The sequence below is a fragment of the Periplaneta americana genome, chromosome 17 (genome assembly GCF_040183065.1).
Source record: "Periplaneta americana isolate PAMFEO1 chromosome 17, P.americana_PAMFEO1_priV1, whole genome shotgun sequence".
In the NCBI taxonomy this organism is placed as follows: Eukaryota; Metazoa; Arthropoda; class Insecta; order Blattodea; family Blattidae; genus Periplaneta; species Periplaneta americana.
In genome coordinates, this window is record NC_091133.1 from 95653556 (window position 1) to 95676826 (window position 23271).

Sequence of the window (23271 nt, forward strand, 5' to 3'; positions counted from 1 at the left end):
AGAGAGAGTAATCACAAAAATATCTCTGCTGTTCCCAAACTGAAATTTAAAATTCTAATAAGAGAGTATTACAAAAATTGTACATAATTCGCATATATAAAAATCTCTGTTCTTTATAACATAAAATTCAAAATTATAATACCAGGATCAAATTCTTCAGAGGAACAGATGGACAAAAACATACAAAAATCACAAAATACATACTTTGTAGACTGACATTTAAACACCAGAAGTAAGTTACATAAAGATGAAAAATAGTTAATAACAATGATACTAGTAATAATTGAGATAATTTATTTCATAATTTCAGAGTGAAGAAAAGATGATGTTAAGAATGGTGATGGATTAATATTATTAGTGTAATAAGCAGCAAATCATATTGATATAGTAACAAATATAACATTGAGATAAATGACATAATAGGGAAAAAGTAAACCTGCTTTACAATAGGCTACATGATACATAATATAAACCATGAAATTCTTAATTCTACATTTGAAAATTTCATTACTACAAGTAGCCAATTCAGGCTGAAGTTTTAGTGTCGAATTATATAGATGTGGGCCAGAATTTATACAGTGTAGTAAACCATTACATGTGAAGACGTTACGTTCAATTAAAATAAGAATTTCATTTCGTTTTGTATATAATCATATGGTGAGCTACAAAATTCATCACATTTTCATCATAGAATTCAATTAAAGGGTATTTTAAATACTAAAAATTTTAAATTCTGAAGGGATCAAGTTTCTTGGAAAGAAATTGGGTGAATCACAAAACTAATCAGGAATACGCAAAACTTATTCCGGATTTCGGCGTGCGAATATAAATTACAAGAAAGTGCTTATATTCCGAGGTGTTAAGTATTTATTTCACATTTAGACAGGCAGATCACTAAGAATCAGACATTAACGCCTACGCATCCTTATCAAATGTAGCCGAACGATTATCTCGCGAAGCAATGAATATCATCTACATCACGATTCACACATTTGCGGGTAGGTGGAACAAATCAGAAGGAGAAGTCTAAAAACAAATTCGCTGTTGCAGATATTGCTCATAGACAGAACGAACTATCAGATACAAAAATAATGCAATATAAAATAATGATAAAAATTATTTTCTCACATTTATATACAGTACATACCAACAGTGTACAACTTTAAGAGAAATACAGCTCGCAAAGTTATGTTTCTTGAGGACGTATTGATAATTTGCTGGGTTGTGTTTGCTAGTGTGGATGATGCAGATATAAGCTTATTTTGTATTAATTTTTATTTCAGTTTACTTAATTACTAGTCTATTTATGTTATTAATACTTAAATTGTAATAGCGCGATAAATATACTCACTTGCATACCAAAGCGATGCACTTAATATTGAAAAACTTAAAATTGCTCCATTACATTTTGAAAATTGTTTCCATAGTAACATTAGAACAATGCATTTAGGTTACAATGATAGGCAGTGTTAATGCTGAGTTTGGTGTATATTACAACGCAATATTAACGTAACTTGAAACAATATAGTTTCATTGTGAGTAGAAACAATCACTGGCAATCTTCGTATCAATTGGCAAGCCGCAAAAAATGACAAAGCAGTCCTGTAGCTTACACTTGCGGCTAAGCAGAGGAACACATTGTACATAGTACGCATGCGCGATTCAACGCCTAAGTATAGAAATTCGCTCTCCAACTAGCATCTGTTAGGTGTCTATGTAACGCAAAATGTTACCTAATCTATTATTCAAATTTCAGAAAGTAGTAATATTAAATTGTAAATATAATAATAGATATCCAATTATTTTAGTGACCACAATAATAATAATAATAATAATAATAATAATAATAATAATAATAATAATAATAATAATAATAATAATAATAATAATAATAATAATATTAATATTAATAAGAATATTAATAATAATATTAATAATATTAATGATAATATTGATAATAATATAAATAATAATGTTAACAAAACAACATATTATCCCGCTTCTTGATCAAACTCTAAAATGACACCTTCCTGAAAGTGACATGAAAGAAAGATCTCGCAGTACTTATGCCAAAATGTATAATATACTAAAACATTTAAGGCTAGAATATTTAATTGGAATAAGTGTATTTTATTTTCATTTTTCTGTTTCTGCATTAAACAGCAAATATCAGGACCCATAAGAATCTACAATTTCTGACAGGCATAACAGATTCTTTTTATTATTTTGGATATATTTAAATTGACGAATCAAAACGTTCTCGCGTGTAAGGAAATTTACAGGAATAAATTTTGTGTCTTAAATGTGGTTAAATATTGTTATAATGTACAGAAAATTATTTCTATTAATATGTTAAGTTTTGGGAAAAATTAAATCGAATATCTATTTCTCTATTTACCAAGAGTAAAATATTTCTAATTTAGGCAAATACAAATTAAAGGATGTAGGTTTCTATCAATTTTTATATTTCATGATAAGATTTACCTTACACATTCTTACAAATTTTATTACATTCATTGCAATAATTTATTACATTAACTACTTCACTATTTTTGCTCACACATTGCAATATTATATCTCATAAATACAGCACACGTTGTTCAGTTGAAAACATTGGATTAGCTATTTTACAGTTTACACTTACTCACACTTTCACTTTAAACGCACAAGAAAACACCGTATGACTGTAATGTGTCACTCGCCAGTCACTTGGAGACTGATTCATTAATCTTGACACGAGCCAGGACGAATACATACGGTACATGGTTGCGTCATCGTTACAAAAACGTGTATGGTTGTATCACCGCGACTCTACACTGTCCGTTTCCCACCACTAGTGTATCAGCAGTACACAGTGACAACCCCGTCGCTCCTGACCAGACCTCATCTGATCTCTCTGTATAAATGTACAGTGTAATCAGTGGCAGTTCCTGCATATTTATTAAGAGGAGGAAAGAAGTTAACAGCGCAAAATGACACCTTCTTGAGAGAAACAAGCTACAAATTAGCCTACATGCATACATGTAAGACCAGATGGTGTTAGGGTTGGCCTTCCCTTTTGTATAGCAATAATCTGTTTTTGTAAACTGAGTTTCCTAAATTGTCCAAAATATGATATGTTTTCACTTCCATTCATTGTTGAATAATTGCACAAATTAACAATTACAAGGAAATTCACAACCTCGCAGCATTTTTCACGCACACTACAGCATCACACGTGTTGGAAGAGACCAGCTACTAACACGTAACCAGAACCATTTTACGGAAATGGGAATGAGAAATAATCTGTTAGGAAAGCGAGAACACTGCACCCACCCACGTGGCCTGTGTTGCCACATGTACATTTTACAAGTTCAGTATCACATGCTTTTGAAGAATGTCAGTTCTTGTAAAGTCATACTACTGTTATTGTTCAAAGCTGCCGGTGGCCGATTAATTTTTTTATGTTAGAAATAATGCAGTTTGGAGTACCTACTTTCAATCTCAAATATATTTGTACAAAATTGACAACTTGGCTGTTACCCTGTCTAGTAGACAATGAATGGAAGTGAATTTCAGGGGCCAAAAGATCTGTGATACTAACTTAGAACTACTTGCTCTTTGTTTTATATAAATCCAACTTCAACTTTCAGATATCCTCGAAAGTTTCAAACCATGAATATAGCTTATATAAAGTGCAATGAATATATTTTGATTTATAATTTTTAAAAAAAGTTTATATGGTGTCTTCATAGTTTTGCGTTAAAACTGTTTTTATTGTCATCTCCTCCTAGATGAAGTGTTATAGTCTGGTTGAATGCAGCATCGTTAGATGGCAGCGGTAGCGAGCTTGCTGCAAGACCAGTCTGTTTCTATTTCCCGCCCATGCGCTGATTCAGAGGAGGATATCCTCCCTATCCGTTCATTTACTTGCTTTAAAACTCTGCTTCTTTCTCTGGCCGCTAGCGCGCTGTTGTCTGTGTGTGTTAACTGCAGTAAAGAAGGAATGGATTTACTTTCCTCCGAACAAACAATCTCGCATCCTTCTCACAGTTTTCTAGCAGCACATGAGTGCGCGTGGTTTAAATCTCGATCAACCGAGGTTTTCTTATAGCTCTGAACTTAAAAATTATCAAATCTTCCTCGAATTTTAAGGCATATATTTAATATGGTATTTACTTTCAAAAGAAGAAAAATGTGAGGAGGACGTTCCTCCCTTCCCTCCCCCGAGGAACCGCCACTGAGTGTAATGCATTAATGAGGAAGTACCCGTCTGGTATGTGACACATGTACGATTGATGTGGTGCAGGAACTGGAGTCACACCGGCGCTGTGCCCCCGACATCGTAGCGCCACACCGAGGTCTGTGGCTGCAGCTGAGCCGCCTGCTACGCGACACGGGCAACGCCATGAGCTGCACGCTGGGCTTCTACATCCTCTGCATGTTCCTCACACTCACCTTCTTCGTGTACCACACTTCGATCAACCTTGTGCAACATCGGGCTGAAATGTCGTTCACGATCTTCGAATGTGGCATCATGGCCTTCGTACTATTTGTGGTCTGTGACTCCGCAAACAAGGCAACACTCAGTGTGAGCTTCGCTCAGTTTTGGCTCCTATTTCCTTATTGTTTCAAATAAAAAAAATAATGATTCTGCATAAAATATAATCTCTGAAAAATTCAGCTTTTCTTATGCAAAAAGAAGTGCTCTTCAGCATACTGTCTTCCATGTATGTGTGTGTATGTATGTATGTATGTATGTATGTATGTATGTATGTATGTATGTATGTATGTATGTATGTATGTATGTATGTATGTATGTATGTATGTATGTATGTATGTATGTATGTATGTCAAAATGAACCGTAATTAATGTCAATCTAATCTGGAAGTACATAAGTATTTTAAAAATTGTGAATAACTCGGAATTGAATGATTGTTCACTTATGTGACTTTGGCATAAGAATCTACAGATTCAGAAAGTGCACTTAGCTGAAAATGCGAAATTTTGCACATTCGTGGTTTTGGCATTGGCCTGATGAATACGTATGTTTTCAGTGATATCATAAAACTATAGGAAGGACGTTCAACTTCTGTGTCCACTCCTGTCAATTCATCAGGGAATGAAGCACATGAAATATAGGACAACCGCATATCTTTAAAACATTTTGTCACTGGTAAAAACGTAGGCTAATTTTATTATGTTTCTAATCGATAAAATCCCCAGAGGACATTTTATAATTAGATTAAATCAAGAACTCAAGAGTTCATATAGATATGATTTGGGGAATTACATTAAATACTCCTCCATATTGTTTTAAGTTCTACAATTTAACTCGGAGAGAAATTTCAAGAAATATTTCAGCAGTAATTCAGTACAGCCTAAGTATCCTATTGGTAGAAGTGTAAGTTGTATTGTCGGACCATCGGATCTGTGCCCCTGTAAGATATGCGAACTGAACCCTAATTCCTTCTCAGCCTTGGTAATTAATTTCTCTCCCTGCATTCCTATCTCTCTCTCTCTCTCTCTCTCTCTCTCTCTCTTTTCTATCTCTCGCCCTTTCTCTCCCCCACTATTCAAATTTTGGCCTTCTTGCGGGACAATTTATTTGCACTTGCAGTCCAGTGTTGTCAATTCAACATGAACACTGTAGCACGGAGTGGCGAAAGAAATATTATTAAGCAAGTTTGTAATAGCATTTTGCGATGAAGAGAAACAAACAGCTCAATATCTGTTTCCTATAAATCAGGCAACAAAAAGAGCAGCTGCTATTACAGGGGAGGCTTATTTTATTCCAATTGATTACGTATTAAAATTACTTACTTAACTAATACTAATAATACAACATTTTATGTAATTTATATAGACAGGTCAGAGCTCCTAATAAAGAAACTCAGGAGAGAGAGAGTCTGTGCAGGAGATGAAAAGCTGGAATCACCAGGGAAGAAAAGACCAAGAGAACTTTTAATTCTTGTAGATGATATGAACCGATGTATTTTAAGAAGAAAGATACAAGAATTTTATATCGTGCAGAAAGAAGTTCCAACATTGAAGAAATTACTGAAGGTTGCGAGAGAAGCAATAATTTCCAAGGTTGGAGAGAAACGCTACAGAAAGTGATTCGAGACATGGGATTTAGATTTTAAAAATGTAGAAATACAAGATGTATTTTGATTGAAAGAAATGATATTGTAGCATGGAGGGCCAGTTATTTATGACACTGTTTGACGGAAGTTTGGCAACATCTCTATTCGGCAAGGTTCGTGGCCTGCTGTTTGACGTGGTGGTAGGAAAGCGGGTGGAATGGAGTGAGTACAGGCGTTAACTTTTCCAAGAACGACGACAGCGCTGAAGGGGCACAGATCCGATGGTCCGACAATACCTAAATAAGACATTTACACAGAAATGTAAGAAATCATTTAGTGTGTATTTGTTTGTATAAGATGCGTACTGGTGCATTAGTGCTTTTCTTTTCTTGTTGAACGTGTCGAAATGTAATTTCGGTACCTTTTTTTTATTTTTTTATTGTGAAACCGAGAAAAGTTCGAATTTCATGCCGCCAATATATCGTGATTCTTTCGCTGACTCAACTTCATTCTCTCTCCACTGGAATCATCCCTGCTAGTTAATACCATGAGGAAACTGGTTCTTATTAGAATTGTTCGATCTCCTTTAATCATCTTGAACCCCGCCAAGAGTGTTGAATCTTGGTTGCTAAAAGGCCGACATGCTGCAACAGACATCACAAGGAAAGAACATAACAGAAAAGGAAAAAGTACTGAAGAAATGACTATGCAGTGGAAAATCTTCTAATACTTTGGGTACCAGTATGGAGTATAGTAGCCTAAATGCCTTTGTTGCAAACCAATTTATTATTTTGTTAACCAAAATTGGGTCAGTTTATACTAGGCCTAACATGGATTTTAATTTATATTTCTTCTGAAAGGTGCATTAAGATAGGTATGGAAATAAGTAAAAGTTATTATGTTTTAACATGATTTTTTTCTGAACTCCTTTTAGACTTTGAATTCCCGGTACACTGGGCAATAATCATGTCCCAGTCTGCTCCAATAAAATTTACGCGGAATGTTCCACCACTTTTTCTCTAGAAAAAAGCACCGTATGTATGTATATACAGGATGTAAACGATATAAACTACCAAAAAAAAAATACAGGTGATATATCCATAAATTACTGAACAAAAAAGTCTAATAAAATTTTTCAGTAACTTTTGTGATTTCCCTAGAAAAAAAAATGTTATCTGCGAGTCTAATGTTTTTGAAAATGAGAGTAGACTCTCATTATTTACTTTGATCCGTCATGTACATTGCAACTGTGGTGATTTCCTTGTTTGAAAATCAGTGTACTCTGTTGTCTCTCTATTGTGATGATATTAGCGTGTTTTCGACCTAAGATCATGGCAATGACGTTCACATTTACTCGAACAGTAAATATTAGAATACTATCAAACGTAAAAACATGATATTTTAGGAATTAAAAACAAAAATAGAAGAAAAACAAAATGTATATTTAACTATACTTTTTCTTTCTAGATAGGGGACAGATTTCGTGATGGTATCCTCACAGCACGACTGTCAGCCAATGATATGTACGTCAAAGAACAGGTAAGCTTTGAGATCTATCTATCTTCGAATTTCGTTACAATATTAGTCTCTGTCACATAAAGGCCACCCACTAATGTATGATACAACAGTTCTCGCCTTACATTTGATATAACATACTCCAAATAACTCCATAGAAATTAAAAATGATATGTGACACTTTTCGATGTCTTTAATAGGTTTTAAACAACGGGACATTAATACGAAGGCAGTGAGTTGTTCACTGTCACAATGATCATGGATAGGCTTACATTTCATGGCGTTGCTTATTTTATTAACCTATACACACCTCTACTCCCTCTTACTTATCTGTCCGATTCCACAGTCTTTCTCGGTATCATAACTTAAATACTCAGTCACAATATGATAACACGCTAGAAATACCACTGCACACATCATCTCTTTATTCTTCATCTTTCACTGTTGCTACTTCTCGTCACTGGAATTCTCTGCCGTCTGAAGTCAAGGGCTACCGAACTTTAATTTCCTTTAAATGTAAATTAGAAAAATATCTTATGATGAGTTGCCAGACCTAACGCATTGCAAATATTTAATGGAATGTGTTCCGCTGTATTTATTTTTATTTTTTTTTTTTGTTTCTTATTTTTATTATCTAAATAGTGTTTATTTATCACTTAACCCAGATAAGACTGACGTCCTATATATAGGACACCGGACGTTTCACACAAATATGTTAATAACAATGACTATGACAGACTAAATATAATAAAAAAAAATTGGAGGCAATTTATAACACATAAGGATTATGGTATCATGATTGCCGACTATGAAAATCTTACACAGCAATGTTAAAAAAATAAAGCGTTCCGTCCTATATATAGGACGTCAGTCTTATCTGGGTTAACGCCAATATGTATCCCACTGTGTTGTTGTTTTTTATTATTAATCTATTTTTTGTGTACATTTTATTCAATTGTCGGTTTCTGGTTTAATTATGTAAATCCTACTTAATTGTAATCTAATACTAATATGTATACTAATGTGTTTATTTTTATTTTTACTGTGTACATTTTTTTATTGAATTATCGGCTTCTGTTTTTATGTCATTCGTATTTGATTCTAACAACATTAATATGTATTTCACTATGTTTATTTTTATTTTATGAGGTAAATTTTATGTAACTACCTTTTTTGATCTCATTATGTACCTAAATTGTATCAGTATGTAATTACTTAATTCCGATCCAGTTTTATGTTCAACTGTGTAAGCAAGTTTTAATCCTGGTTGAGTGTAAGAGAAGGCCTTAAGGCCTTAACTCTGCGAGGTTAAATAAAGCCATTATTATTATTATTATTATTATTATTATTATTATTATTATTATTATTATTATTATTATTATATCAGACCAGAAAATAAAGAGCATAATATGCTGGTAAGATTTTGTTGTATTGGTACCTGTAGGTTATTTGTAGTAAGAAACTCCTCTTAGTGTGCTTGTAATTGTGTACTGAACGTCTCTTCTTGTATGTAATCACTGCACATATTACGGTATTTTAAACATACCTAGTGGGAGATCATTTATCTTTCATTACGTCTTCCTGGGTTTCTTTCATTTAGTGTGCATTTGTATATCTGTGTATGTATATATACATAAATCTTTCTTCCACTATCACAGCCACTAGGCTATGCACAATGAAGAACAACACTTCGAAACTAATCCCCAGGTAAATTTCTAAATATTAACATAGTAAAGAAGTAAATCTATTGACATGAACCTGTCGCATTTAAACACACTTAAATGCCATCAACCTGGGCCTGGATCGAACCCGCAACCTCGGGCACAGAAGGCCAGCACTATACCGACTAAGCCACCCATGGCGACATGCAAGTAGATCACGCAGCATTCGATAGATGGCAGCAAGCTTAAGGTCTGGACTGTGCAATATCTAGTGATGACTTCCTGAACTTTCTGTTACTCATACAGTGTGACCATTTTTCACATTTGACCTCCAGTAAAGACGTAGTCTCGTCAAAATTAAAATGCTTCCCACACTACTGACATGGTTACAATTTTCAATTCCTGTTGCAGCTGGACCTGTTCCTCACGGTAATCAGCACAAACCCGCCACGACTGAGTCTAGGAGGATTCGTCATCGTTAATCGGGCACTTTACGTATCTGTAAGTTCTTCTTCATTTCCAATCCTTGTATTTTCAGTTCATTGGAAAAAAGTATCTGTGAGATTTTTAGTAGACAAAATGGGTATGAGGTATAGAAGCTTTAAGAGTAATTCAGTTTTATATGACAATTTCATATCACGAATTTATCATAATTGGTGAAGCCTTTTCACTTAAAAGAAAGGATAAATAACCTCCGATTTCTACTAATCGTTTTATTTATTTGTTTATTTATTTACTTACTTACTTATTTATTTATTTATTGATTTATTTATTGATTTATTGATTTATTTATTGATTTATTTATTGATTCATTGATTCATTCATTGATTCATATATTTTCTTCACCAAGATTAACGTAAAATTTTCCTTTTCATGGAATTTATATTTAATTTCTTGTATAGCCTTACACTGCTTGGGGAATATTTCCTTGCGTCTTTAAATTTTCTACCATAATGCATTCCTGCAATGTGTTTTCTTTGTGAGATTTCTTACAGACGAATTGGATGTGGGGCAAACTTGCAATTTTATCATCATTGCTGAAGTTTCTTTAATCTAAAGAAAGCATGAATGAATTTAATTTTTAATTGGCCTCTGCATTATTCTTCATTCAGTGAATATTTCCTTCTCTTTTATCATAGGACTATCTTAAAGCATTTTTGCAATGTGATTTTTGTATCACAATCTGTAAGCAGTTCCTGTACGAATTTAGCCACTTGTCTGCCCAATAAACTTTTTAGTACCGGTAACTATAGATGTATCATTGTGCAAAATTGTACACAATTAGGAAATTTTAGAAATATTGATTAAGATGCCATCTTGAAATTAAATTTAAAGAAAAATAATTTGAACCTGGTCCTACTCATTTCACGGTCAGGCAGGCTAACCGTTACTCCACAGCAGTGGACAAGTGATCTGTTCAAAGAGCAAAGGAGAAGGGAGAGGCACTCTTATCTCACCAGTTATCAGAATGCAGTGGAGGACTGCGACAATGCTATGCTAATGTGTTTAAATAATAAATTTTAAAAATAGACATTCAGACAGATAAAAATCCTCATTATCTTCTCTGAGGAAGATGCCTAATTGAGCTTTGTTATTTCTATCTGTGCTTTCGTCCAATGCAAGCAAGCTTCATACTGATTAATTTTATTATTATGCATTTCTATTAATTTTCCGATACTACCTATCATCCTCTGAATTGTGTTCTGAGAAGGTTTTATTTTCTTAAAATCGTCCATTTTTTTTTTTTTTTTTTGAATGAGTATTTCAGTAAGCATGAGTAATTTTTACTCTTAGATCATCAATGTTTTTGTACGCTGTAATTATTTGTGGCAAAATATGTTGTTGTTTTCTAATGCCAGGCATTTGACAATAAAGTCATTTGACCTCTTGCACTCCAATATTTTTCAAAGATATAAGTACTCATTTATATTGGAGTGAAAATGGCAAGTTGTAGCCGATTTAAGTGAACACCATATTTTAACGTTTTGGTGGCTACTTCATTCACACACAACCCCCAGAATGTCTGGAGGACCACACCTGCTGTTGGTCGACGGGTCCACTGGACCTAGTTGGGAGATCTTGTTGATCACCAACTTTCCCTCCTTAAGCCACTGGAGGACGATTTTAGTGTCATAGCAGGTCAGCACTAGGAACAGAAAAGTAGGAAGGGTAGGAAGGAAAGTGAAATGAACCCCTAGGCCTCGAATGCTCTAATACTGTCGGGGTAGAAGAAAGTAAGAGTTCAGTCAGAGGACGGGATAGGAAAGGGTAAAGAGGGAATTAGGTATTGAATAGAGGAAAATTATACGAAATTCGGTCATTAACTCATCAAGCTAATTGATGAGTAGCCCTTCCCTTTAGTTCAGCTTTTAAAATTATGCTTACTAACAGCTGCACCACGAGAAGGTAGGGATGGGACATTGGGTATTTGTCCAGGTTGGTTCCTTAAAGCCTTCAATGTGAAGGATTAATGGCTCTCCCCCTTATATTCGACAAATACCGTTTTGCAGCCTTGTGGCAAAATATTCAACAAGGATAAAAATCTCAATAATATTATGTACCGGTAAAAGAAACTATCACAGAAATTAAATGTGTCTTTGTTGTTATTCTGCATTTTGAATGTTACTAATGCAAATCACTGTGTATCATGTTTCAGCTGGGATCCATGATGGCAACGTATTTGATTGTATTGCTGCAATTTAACCTATCATCAAATGAAGACACACACTTGTATAATATCTCTCTACAAATCTGAAAGTCTGATCTTGGTCCTTTTCAAAGTACCAGTACTTACCTAATATTTAACATCCATCATTTATCACTGTTTTTGTACAGTGTACTTATATAAGCTATTTATTATTCAATGTTTGCCTTATGGTATCTTTCTATATTAAGACATGCCGACTAAACTACGTTTGTAGGCTGAACAAAAGCATTCATACTTGGTTAATGCAAAAGTTCATAGCGTTTTTTCGCTGTGACAAAAGTTTTTGAGATGAATACAAGATAAGAAATTAATCAGTAATATATTCTCCTATGACTCACTTCTAACACTGGGATAGTTTTTTTAATTTTGCTGGTTTGGATTTAAAGACGTAGTCAAGCAAAGTTTGTAAAGCATCTTCGTTATCAAAGGAGTTTCTCTTGAAAATTGTTGGATAGAGAATGGAAAAGGTGGAAATCTGAGGGTGCAAGATCGGGAGAATATGGGGATGTGGAATCACCTTCCGACAGGGTTGTCAGATTCTTTCATCAGGAATCCAGGATGGATGATGATACTGTGTTCCTAAAATAACTTGACTACATATTTGAATTCAATTTGTATGGTAATACAGTTGATTTTATTCCTTTTATGTATTGCAATTAATTATACAGAGCCTAAAATTGTAATTTTCTTACATTTTTCCTAATTTATGGAATTTCCTTTGAATTATTGATAAAGTCTGGAAAAACAATAACATATTACATCCTGATATATTCAGAAAAAGTGCATGTTACAGTGTTTAAATCCTATCTATAATAAATCAACTTCCAAAGAGAGTAAAAAATAAAGATACCGTACCGGTATAATATTTAATACATACTATAGCACTATCGTTTTTATTTCAATACAACCAGATAGAAGACACCAGGCAGCGCTGAACATAGGTTGGATAGGGTTTGAAAAAATGAATAAGGAATTTTGAAAATAGTTTATAGAAATGAGCAAACTTTTTTTTTTTGGGGCATTCCAAGACAAATGTAACTCATTTCAATACAGGAGACACAATTAAAATCCAGAACAATCCTGGGAAATACAGGACTTCTGGCAACCCTGCCTTCCAATCAAGCTCCTGGATAGCTGTTTTCGTCATGTTAGCAGAGTGCGGATGTTGTTGTTTTCTAATGCCAGGCGTTTGACAATAAAGTCATTTGACCTCTTGCACTCCAATATTTTTCAAAGATATTATCATGACCAGCCACTAAAGCACAGATTTTGAGGTGTTCCGAATCCATTTCTTGGTTTGAGTTGCACAATGGACAGTTAGGGGATTGATATATTCCAATTCTATGCAGGTGTTTGGCCAAACAATCATGGCCTGTTGCCAATCTAAATGCAGCTACAGACGATTTTCGTGGTAAATCGGGAATTAACTGTGGATTTTGATGCAGAGAGTTCCATTTTTTCCCATGGGATTGTGTTATCAAATTTTGTTTGTTGAAGTCTAAGTATGTAGATTTAATAAATCTTTTCACAGAGTAATATGTAGATTTAGTAACAGGTCTGTAAGTAGCAGTGCTGCCCTTCTTTGCTAAAGCATCCGCATTCTCGTTTCCCAGGATTCCACAGTGGGATGGTATCCATTGGAATACAATTCTTTTATTGAGTGATATTAATTGAGAGAGCATTTAGTTATAGAGTGCGGATGTACATTATCGTGTTGCAGCAGTACTTAATGCAGTCTTCCTGCCTTTTTTCTTCAATTGTGGCCGCAAGGCATTTGCGTTTTTGGCAATACATGTCAGCAATTACGATTACATTCCTGGGAAACAATTCATAGTACATGACGCCTTCTTTATCCTATCAAATGCATAACATTATTTTCTGTGGATGGACACTAACTTTTGTACAGGGTGTTGTGTTGAAATGACAGAAACATTTTCTTACAGTTCTTCTTCTGATGGCACTCTCTCCGTACACAGAAATGTTTCGAGCATTCTCCATTGCCTTCAGTATTTCTATTAAACTCAAACAAAAGAATATGTCAGAAGTGTTTTTTTTTTTTTTTTTTTTTTTTTTTTTTTTTTTTTTTTTTTTTTTTTTTTTTCCACTTGACACTTCATTTTCTTTACCCCACAGATAGCACAACAATCAAAATAGCAAATGATAAACAATCTACTGACAACATAATGTTGTGATGACGACCAAAAATGCTACGAACTTACGCATCAACCTAATATTTTACAAAATAGTTAACATGTTTCTGCATAAAATAAGATACAAATAGATTGCAATAGCCTAGACAACTTTTGTATTATAAATGTATAATAAACACGCTTGTGACTAACTTTATAGTTTAATACATCCCTGTTTTTGTCCGATGTGAAAAGATACACAGCATTAACTTGCTGCTTATGATCTCAAACTCTGTGGTGTTTTGTAGCTACGGGTACTATCAGAGAAATTCGATAGTAGAACATAACTGTCGAATAATTCATTTTTTTTACATAGAATACATGTCTTTGCCATGTATGTCTCGGCCTTCCTACAGGTCTTTTTTCTTCAGGTCTCCCAACTAACACTCTATACGAATTTCTCGATTCACCCATACGTGCTACAAGCCCTGCTCATCTCAAACGTCTGGAATTTAATGTTCATAATTATGTTAGGTGAAGAATATAATGCATGTAGTTCTGCATTGTGTAACTTTCTCCATTCTCCTGTAGCTTCATTCCTCTTAGCCCCAAATATTTTCCTAAGCATCTTATTCTCGAATACCCTGAGCCTCTGTTCCTCTCTCACAGTGAGAGTCCAAGTTTCACAACCATACAGAACAACCAGTAATGTAACTGTTTTATAGATTCTAACTTTCAGTTTTTTTGAAAGCAGACTGGATGACAAAAGCTTCTCAACCGAATAATAACAGGTATCTCTATATTTATTCTCATATATCTATCTATATCTATATCATTTACTTCGCAATCAAAAAAATTATAAACTTTCATTTCCTGCAATGGAGTAGAATGTATTTTTATAATTCCATATATGATTCCAATATCTGTTTTTATACGGCCCAATTTGTATTCTTGTGCAAGCTTCCAGATATGGACTTATGACATTTAATGTTCTGTTCTGTCGACACTGCAAAAATCAACAATTTGGGATTTGCAGTATGTATTGGAAAGCCAGGAACCTAATGCCTTGCATATAGAGAACTCACCTTTATTTCTGTACAGTATCTCGTATAGACCAATGACTTTAAAGTGTGTCTGCAATTAATATCTCATTTAATATATAAATTTTGTCATTCAAGTAAATATGTAGACCTAATTAATTTTCCACAATTCCACATAAAATACATATTAAAAGGCTTATAATAAGATTTCTGTATCAGCAATTTAGCAAATAACCAACAGGAGGCTTACTGTGGAGCAATTTTCTGCAACAGTCATTTTTCCTTTTTTTTTTTGTGGGAGAAGAATTGTAAAACGAAGTTGTAATAAGGCAAATGTAATATCTTAAAAGTCTTTACAATCACTGTAGAGCTTCCGATCTGCAATATCGACCATAAGTAGGTGAACTACGAGCTGATCCACAATTTGGACTTGCTGTTTTTTTTAAGTAGATACAGTAGCTATCAGCATATTCCAAATCTCACTGGACCAGTGGACAACAATGACGTCACGCTGCAGCGAAATAGGAACAAAATTGCTGGAAGGATCGATGGCTGTCATGGCGACTGTATAAGTTGTTGTCTGCGCTATGCTAGCAAAATTTTGCGAAATTTCCATACTGCCATCTCGTTCAAAGAAAAGAGAGCATAAACAATTTATTTCTTGAATAATAACAGGTCCATTGACATGTTCGCTCATAAGCCATTAACATATTGTTTTTACGTTGTGCTCATTACAAACAATAAAGCAGAACACACCGCCATGACACAACAGTGCACGATGTCATTCATCTGCTAATTCCCGCCCTATACAAGAACCAATCAGATTCACTGATGGCGGCTGATGGAGTCTGCCACCACCTCTGCAAGCTGATGGAACCGGTGCAACACCAGTGGAGCATCAGTGAAGCCATCGGTGAAATTCGGAACACCATGATGCCATCAGATTGCTCAGCGCTGAGATTCGGAATACGCTCTATGAGATACCACACATGGTTCATCAGAAAATACAAAATTTCCCTTTTCTTCTCGATTTTGCTTAGATACCTAAATGCTAAAGTATATAATTTTTAGACTAGGAAGTTCCTCTCGGTTTGGCATTTCTTCCAGTGGAACCTTAATTTTCGTATAAACCTTCTAAGATATTCCCTTCCATACAATCCATTATTCTGTTTTCCCTGAAGCACACATTTAATTTTCTCATAGTTGGCACTGTTTTCTGTACTATGTACTTTTCATAAATTTTTGGCTCACCAAAAACTGATGATTTTCTTATTGTGCTCCATTTCTTTCTCAATGTCAAAAAGTTTAAGCTCCCTGTGGAACATTAAGATTTTGCACCATTTATTTAAAATGATCTCCATGAAGCTAGATGAGGCTCCAATCGATTCTATAACTCTGTAGCACAATTTGAATTGTTTATTATCTTTCAAATGCCATGCAATGTTGTAAATAATACCAAATTCATCACTCATTAATGAAAGCCCTGAAGTAATTGTTTTTCTCGTGATTAACCCAAACTTGATGTAACTCTAGATCAGATTGCTGACCTTATAGGCTTTGACGGTAACAACTTTTGTCAGGTTTAGTATGCTGCCATCTAGTTGTTACATAAGGAGTCACGTCATAACTCCCATTTGAATTGCATTAGCGACTGTACTGCCATCTCGTGTTTGTTTACGGGTGACAATCCTGGCAGTTGTTATCTTCAAAGTGCTACAAATTTTAACATAGGGATGATCAATCTGGTATATACGTGATCTGGGATGTAACACGAAGCTACTTGTGATATAATTGCATCTCAATGGACCACCTTCTGCTTCAGGTATGTACGGAAAAAGAAAGGATTCGCTCCAATCTTTTTTAAATCTGCTGTAGTACCGGTATATAAATTAATGTAATTTCTTCTGTTTGAATTTTTTTACAAGCACTTTCGTAAAATTAATCAACATTTATTTTAATTACAAATCTGGAAATAAAATTTCAAAAGGACAGGGAATCATAATGAAAAATAAGACAGTATGTAATAAAACAATATCACTTTAATTACTAATGTATTTTTGACTTTAATTATCAATTAATATTTCATCGTACAAAACATGCATACTGATATGACCAATATACAAACATAATACATCCTGAAACCAGTGGCGTATAAATTCACACAATTCATTCACACTAAATAAATTTGCTTATAATTGATACTAAACTAAATGTATACAAAATTTATTTCTTAGAAGAAAGATATAACTTAAACATAATATCTGTTCAATATCCCAATTGTATCTAAATGGATCTTTCTAGAAATAATGTGATTGTGTTACTCGAATACATAGGTCTAATATTAAGTGATACCGGTAGGGCATATTTTCTACTTTGCGAGCACTCAGAACACATAAGTTTTATCTGTGTTACCATTTTGTTGAAGAAAAAAAAATATTTACAAGTTAACACACTATATCATTTCAGAGTAAAATAGTTTAATTCAATGAAGCTTATGATGTAAGCAAAATAAACAAACTAGTCGACAATGAAAGAAATCTAATTCTCTTCAGAATATAGAGAAACTGTAATAAATATCTACATAAGTTATTATTAGGAGGCGGATTTAGCATATTTACATATTTTATTCCTTAGTTGCAAATCATATACAGTACTACCATTATATAAATGCGTTTCAAATGATTTGCAACTAAATGTCAAGATTTTATAATGCATATTTAAAGGATTAATGCAATTTCAACTTTTAGCGCATATAAAGGCATATTTTGTTGTTTTTAAGCATTCTAGTGCTTAAACCAAGATTAAGAACATGGAAAATCAGCAAAAATGGAATACAGAAAAACGTAGAAATGCAGACATTGAAACACATTACAGCTATATTTTATCTATTGCAATAATGATAACTGTTGACTGAATATTATATATAAATGATTACTGTGGAAGTGTAATAATGACACAAGTATTTTTTATTATACAAAATTAAACAGAAGTTCAAACTTGTTAAAAATTGGATGGCTGTGAAAATATTAGGTTTCAAAGACTTTATAAGGATATTCATGAATATAATATTAATAAACATACCGTAACATAATAATAACAATAATAATAATAGTAGTAGCAATAATAATACCACCGGTACATAAAATTTAAAATACCGATAATATAAATTCTAAACAATTTTAATAATAACTATCCCCCCCTTGACAAAATCCTGTGTACGTCACTGCTCGGAAGGGAGAAGCAAGTTGGTCACTTCGAATGTTCCAGATCAGAAACATAAGTATGGGGTATTGTAGCTTGAGATTGGTCTAGTGGTAACGTATAGACATTTGTACGATAATCTGATAGGAACACTCCCTCTCTCGTTTGCCTATTAATCCCTTACCACATTCTGGGACAGATATAGCACATACCAGTTTATATTCATATAATTTATAATATAAGCATATAATATTTCAAACTGCATACTGGGACAGATATGGCACACGATCAAAAATTGGATTTGCCCATATGTGACATCAGTTCAGAAAGAAAGAACTGCTTAAGTTATTTGAATATTATATCGGTGTGTGCAAGACTGTCCCATGCGGTAAGGGGTTAAATATTAAAAGTATTGTAATATTGTACAGAGTTACATATCTTTTCTTCATCACGAGCTGATAGTAGATTTTGTATTCTATGTGGCATAACTGAATACATTTTCAGGAAAGTTCTGTGCATATAGGCCGTTATTGCGTTTTTGTTTTTTATATTCATTTTCCTTAATATTGATTACTTAATTACTACTGTTGCATTATTATATAATATATTTATACTTGTTGTATTTTCTATTTAATTATATTTTATTATATATTAATTAACAGGGAAAGGATTTATATGTAAATACATATTTACTTATAAAGCTAATATAATTTATATTTTGCATTATCTTTATGTTTCACAATGTGTAGGGTTGAAAAATCCTACTTTTATTTTCCATATTTTTCCATATTTTAGAGTTTAGTACATATTTTCGTTAATTTCCATATATTTTCCATATTTCATATAAAACAGTCCATATTATATTAGGTTTAACAATAAAACAAAACAAAATTCCATTAACTTTTAAAAATACATTTCAACAATAGAGATTTAAACACATGTTCAGTAATCCCTTTAACATCAGAGTTATTTCAAAAATTAGCAGTCCTATCAACAATGGGAAAGTAAGTTACAAAACTGTATTAATTTAATTTAAAATTTTTAACAGACTTCAGTTGTGCAGCTCAACAGTTAAATGCCAGTCAGAGTACACATAGGTTCAGTTTTGTAAATCATACTATAAAGACGGTAAATATGCCAAAAGTACGTCATTCAGTCAATTTAAAATCAAAACTAACAAGTTACATTTCAGAATTTAAAGAAGATGGTTTATCAACTGACAATAAAATATTATTTTGTAATTTGTGTCAGTGTGCAGTATCATCTACACAAAAGTTCCTGGTGCAACAACACATTACAACTAGTAAACATCAGGCCAACAAACAACTAAATTCCAAGCAGAGACAATTGTTTTTAACACAACCAACAACATCGAATGTAAGATCTGAGTTTAACATCGACCTGTGCCGTTCTCTCATCTCTGCTGATATTCCTCTCTACAAACTAAAGAATAAGGTCTTCAGGGAATTCCTTGAAAAATATACTCAACATACAATCCCGGATGAGTCAACACTTAGGAAGACGTATGCTCCATCCATCTACGATGAGACAATACAGAAGATAAGAGATGAAATTAAAGATAGTTCAATTTGGGTTTCCATTGATGAGACTCCCGACAAAGAAGGTAGACTTGTTGGTAATGTAGTTATCGGTTTGTTAAGTGAACAATATTCTGAACGAATTCTTTTACATTGTGATGTTCTAGAAAAGTGCAATAACAAAACTATAGTTAAACTGTTCAACGAAGCTATGGGTATCCTGTGGCCAAAGGGTATTATGTACGATAATGTGTTATTCTTTATTAGCGATGCTGCCCCTTATATGGTCAAAGCTGGACAAGCATTATCTGTTGTATATCCTAAATTGACTCATTTTACTTGTGTGGCGCATGCATTTCATCGTGTGGCAGAAGTGGTCAGAGACAATTTCCCTAAAGTAGATTTGTTGATTTCATCAGTGAAAAAAGTATTTCTCAAAGCTCCCAGTAGAGTTAACGTGTTGAAAGAAATGTACCCTGAAATTCCATTGCCACCAAAGCCAATTTTAACTAGATGGGGTACATGGCTAGAAGCAGTTGAATATTATGCCGAACATATAGACTCTATTAACAATGTTCTCCTTGCATTGGACTCTGAAGATGCAGTCTCAATTGATACTGCGAAAACAGTTACCTGTGACATAAGTGTGAAGAATGACTTAGCTCACATTCAGCATACATTTTCATGCATCATAAAAACGCTCAAAAGTCTCCAAAATAGGCACCTTTCACTATCTGAAAGTTTTGAAATTATAAATAGTACTGTGGAACAACTGAATCGTGGTAGAGGTAAAGTTGCAGATGCAGTAAGAGCTAAGGTGGACACTGTACTTTCAAAAAACCCTGGATATGAAGAACTACAAAAGGTTGTTGCTGTGATGAGTGGTGAATCAACAGTGAAGATTAACTTGGACTTATCCCCAGCAGACATTGTGAAATTGAATTATGTACCAGTTACTTCTTGTGACGTCGAACGCTCTTTTAGTCAGTATAAATCTATCCTCAGAGACAATAGAAGAAGATTCACTTTTCAGCACTTGAAAGAAATGTTTGTAACCTATTGTTATGGTAACAGACAATAAAAATTGTGTTTTGTTGAAACTACATTGGAAGATAAGGTACGTCCATTATATTTTTTGTTTAGTTTGATTAAAATGTACCAATATTTAACGTACATAGTCATTTTTTTATAATTTTAAGTCCATATTTAATTCCATATTTTGGTAAAAATCCATATTTAATTCCATATTTTGGTAAAAATAACTACATATATATTTACATATTTCATATATTTTTAGTCCATATAAATCCGTTCCCTGTTAATTAATATCCAGTCTTGGTTTATTTCTGCTTGATTCTATTGTGCCTTGTTGGTCAAATCACCATCTACATCTGACTCGGTAGACAAACTAGTATGCAGTGTCATGTGTCACTAGTAAGAGTGGGTGAAGAAAAAATAATGCTTAAACTGATCAAAAAGAAAAAAAGAACTTGGCTGGGTCACTGGCTAAGAAGAAACTGAAGGATTCACTGGAAGGAATGGTGAACAGCAGAGAAGTTCGAAGCAGGAGAAAGTATCAGATGATAGACAACATTAAGATCATATGCAGAGACGAAGAGGAAGGCAGAAATAGACTGGAGAATGTTGGGTTTGCAGTGAAAGATCTGCCTTGGGCAGAACACAATGAATTGCAATTTAATATTTCTGCTTTTTTTGGTTAAAATTATTCCAAATACACAATATGTGCACATAACTGTGAATGAATTCAATTCATTGTTCTTAATTTTATTACATGTAAAATTTCTGTGTTTATTATTACAGTTTTTCAGTATTCTTAAGTGAAATATATTTCTTTCATTGTAGAATATTCTGTTTACTTTTTTGGATTCGTTGAAGTTACACTATGAATGCTCGTATTACTTTGGAATGTATATTGTCACAGGCTCGTTTAATATTATAAGGTAACATATACAAATTACGAAGTAAAAAAATTGTATTATATTATGTGAGTGTATAATATTATTTACTTGTATCCTTAACCTTTGAAGGATTAATGGTGTATATATTGTATATATATTAACATTAAGAAATAGTTATTTATACACTTCTGTCTGTAAATGAAAGCAAATATAAATACCCAATCCTTAAAAGATTAAAGGATCCTGAACTATTCTTTTAAAACAAAATACTTATAAAGAACTATATACAGGTGTTACAACCATAGTTCATATTGAGTAACAATAGTATCTCTGAGAACTGGACGGATTATTAATAGTTCATTTATCATATAGCTCCTAATAATTTATTTAGTGTTTAATAAGAAAAACTTAAAATTAGCTGCAACTTGAACATAAATATGATTATAATCAAAATAACTGTCATTTATACTGTGAATTCGTTTCTAACACAACTCTGTATTAGTGTTATATACTGTATATTACACCAAAATCTCTACTAAAGTTTATCAAGCCTTTAAAAAGATCTGGCTCAACTATCTATCATCAAATGCAATTTATATTTTCCGTAAAATTATTTTCTCTTTACAGCATCTGATTTTAGACTAAATCAGTATCAAGTTTTGTCTTAAAATAACACAGCACACTAAATCAGAGTCGAATAATACTGTAATTAAAAAATACTGCACTACAGTGTGATGTGTTTATTTTAGGTCGAAATTATACTGTACAAAAAGCCAGCATTGTATTTTCATGAATAAGTTTGTGTTCATTTGAAGATGTCAAATATTTCACAACTAATTAAAAAATCTTTTCATGTGCTTAATAACTTTCTCACATATGATGAAGTACAACTGTATAAAATATTGAGACTTCAACCTGTAATATGTTTGTCATAACTAAGTAATTCACACTTTCATACTTTTAAGATTTATCGTACATACTCTAATAATCCCTGTATTACCTTGATCTTGAAGCGATAGTGTAGGTTTAAAAAGAGTGGGATTCCAAATCATTGAATGAAACAGAAGACGATATGTTGTGGCAAGATAGCGATGATGATTCTGATGCCAAAAGCTCTTTTGCTAGTGACTATGAAAGTGGTGATGAATGAGGTAAGTTATTTTCCTATCAATATTTTACTGTTCTTACTCATGCAAGATACAAAATTAAAATTCTTTTCATTTTATTGCAGGTGCTGGATTGTGTTGCAACATGACCAATGTAATAAATAATCTGTAACAATTTTTCTTCGTAAAAAAAAAAAAAAAAAAAAAAACAAGATTTCTTTCCATAAAATTAGGGTGCAGGGATTATTCGAGTATATGGTACTTTTCTTTAAATTATGCCAGTTCACTTTCGTGTTTCATTGTTACAACTTTCTTCAAGGTGAATTTTGTTTATGTACAGTATATTGTCAGCAGTTGAAAATAATACAAACATTTAAGTGTAGCCTACT

At 33.1% G+C, this 23271-nt stretch overlaps 1 protein-coding gene across 1 annotated transcript in view; it reads left to right on the forward strand.

Annotated features, from left to right (window-relative positions):
• Window positions 1–13631, forward strand: part of LOC138693209 (gustatory and odorant receptor 22-like) — a 28663-nt gene extending 15032 nt beyond the window's left edge. The window contains exons 2-5 of the mRNA XM_069816989.1: window positions 4289–4570; window positions 7534–7605; window positions 9654–9743; window positions 11899–13631. Of these exons, the coding sequence (XP_069673090.1) occupies window positions 4388–4570; window positions 7534–7605; window positions 9654–9743; window positions 11899–11997 (444 nt within the window). The 5' untranslated portion in view covers window positions 4289–4387 and the 3' untranslated portion in view covers window positions 11998–13631. The remainder of the gene's footprint in view (window positions 1–4288; window positions 4571–7533; window positions 7606–9653; window positions 9744–11898) is intronic.
• Window positions 13632–23271: the final 9640 nt, after the last annotated feature.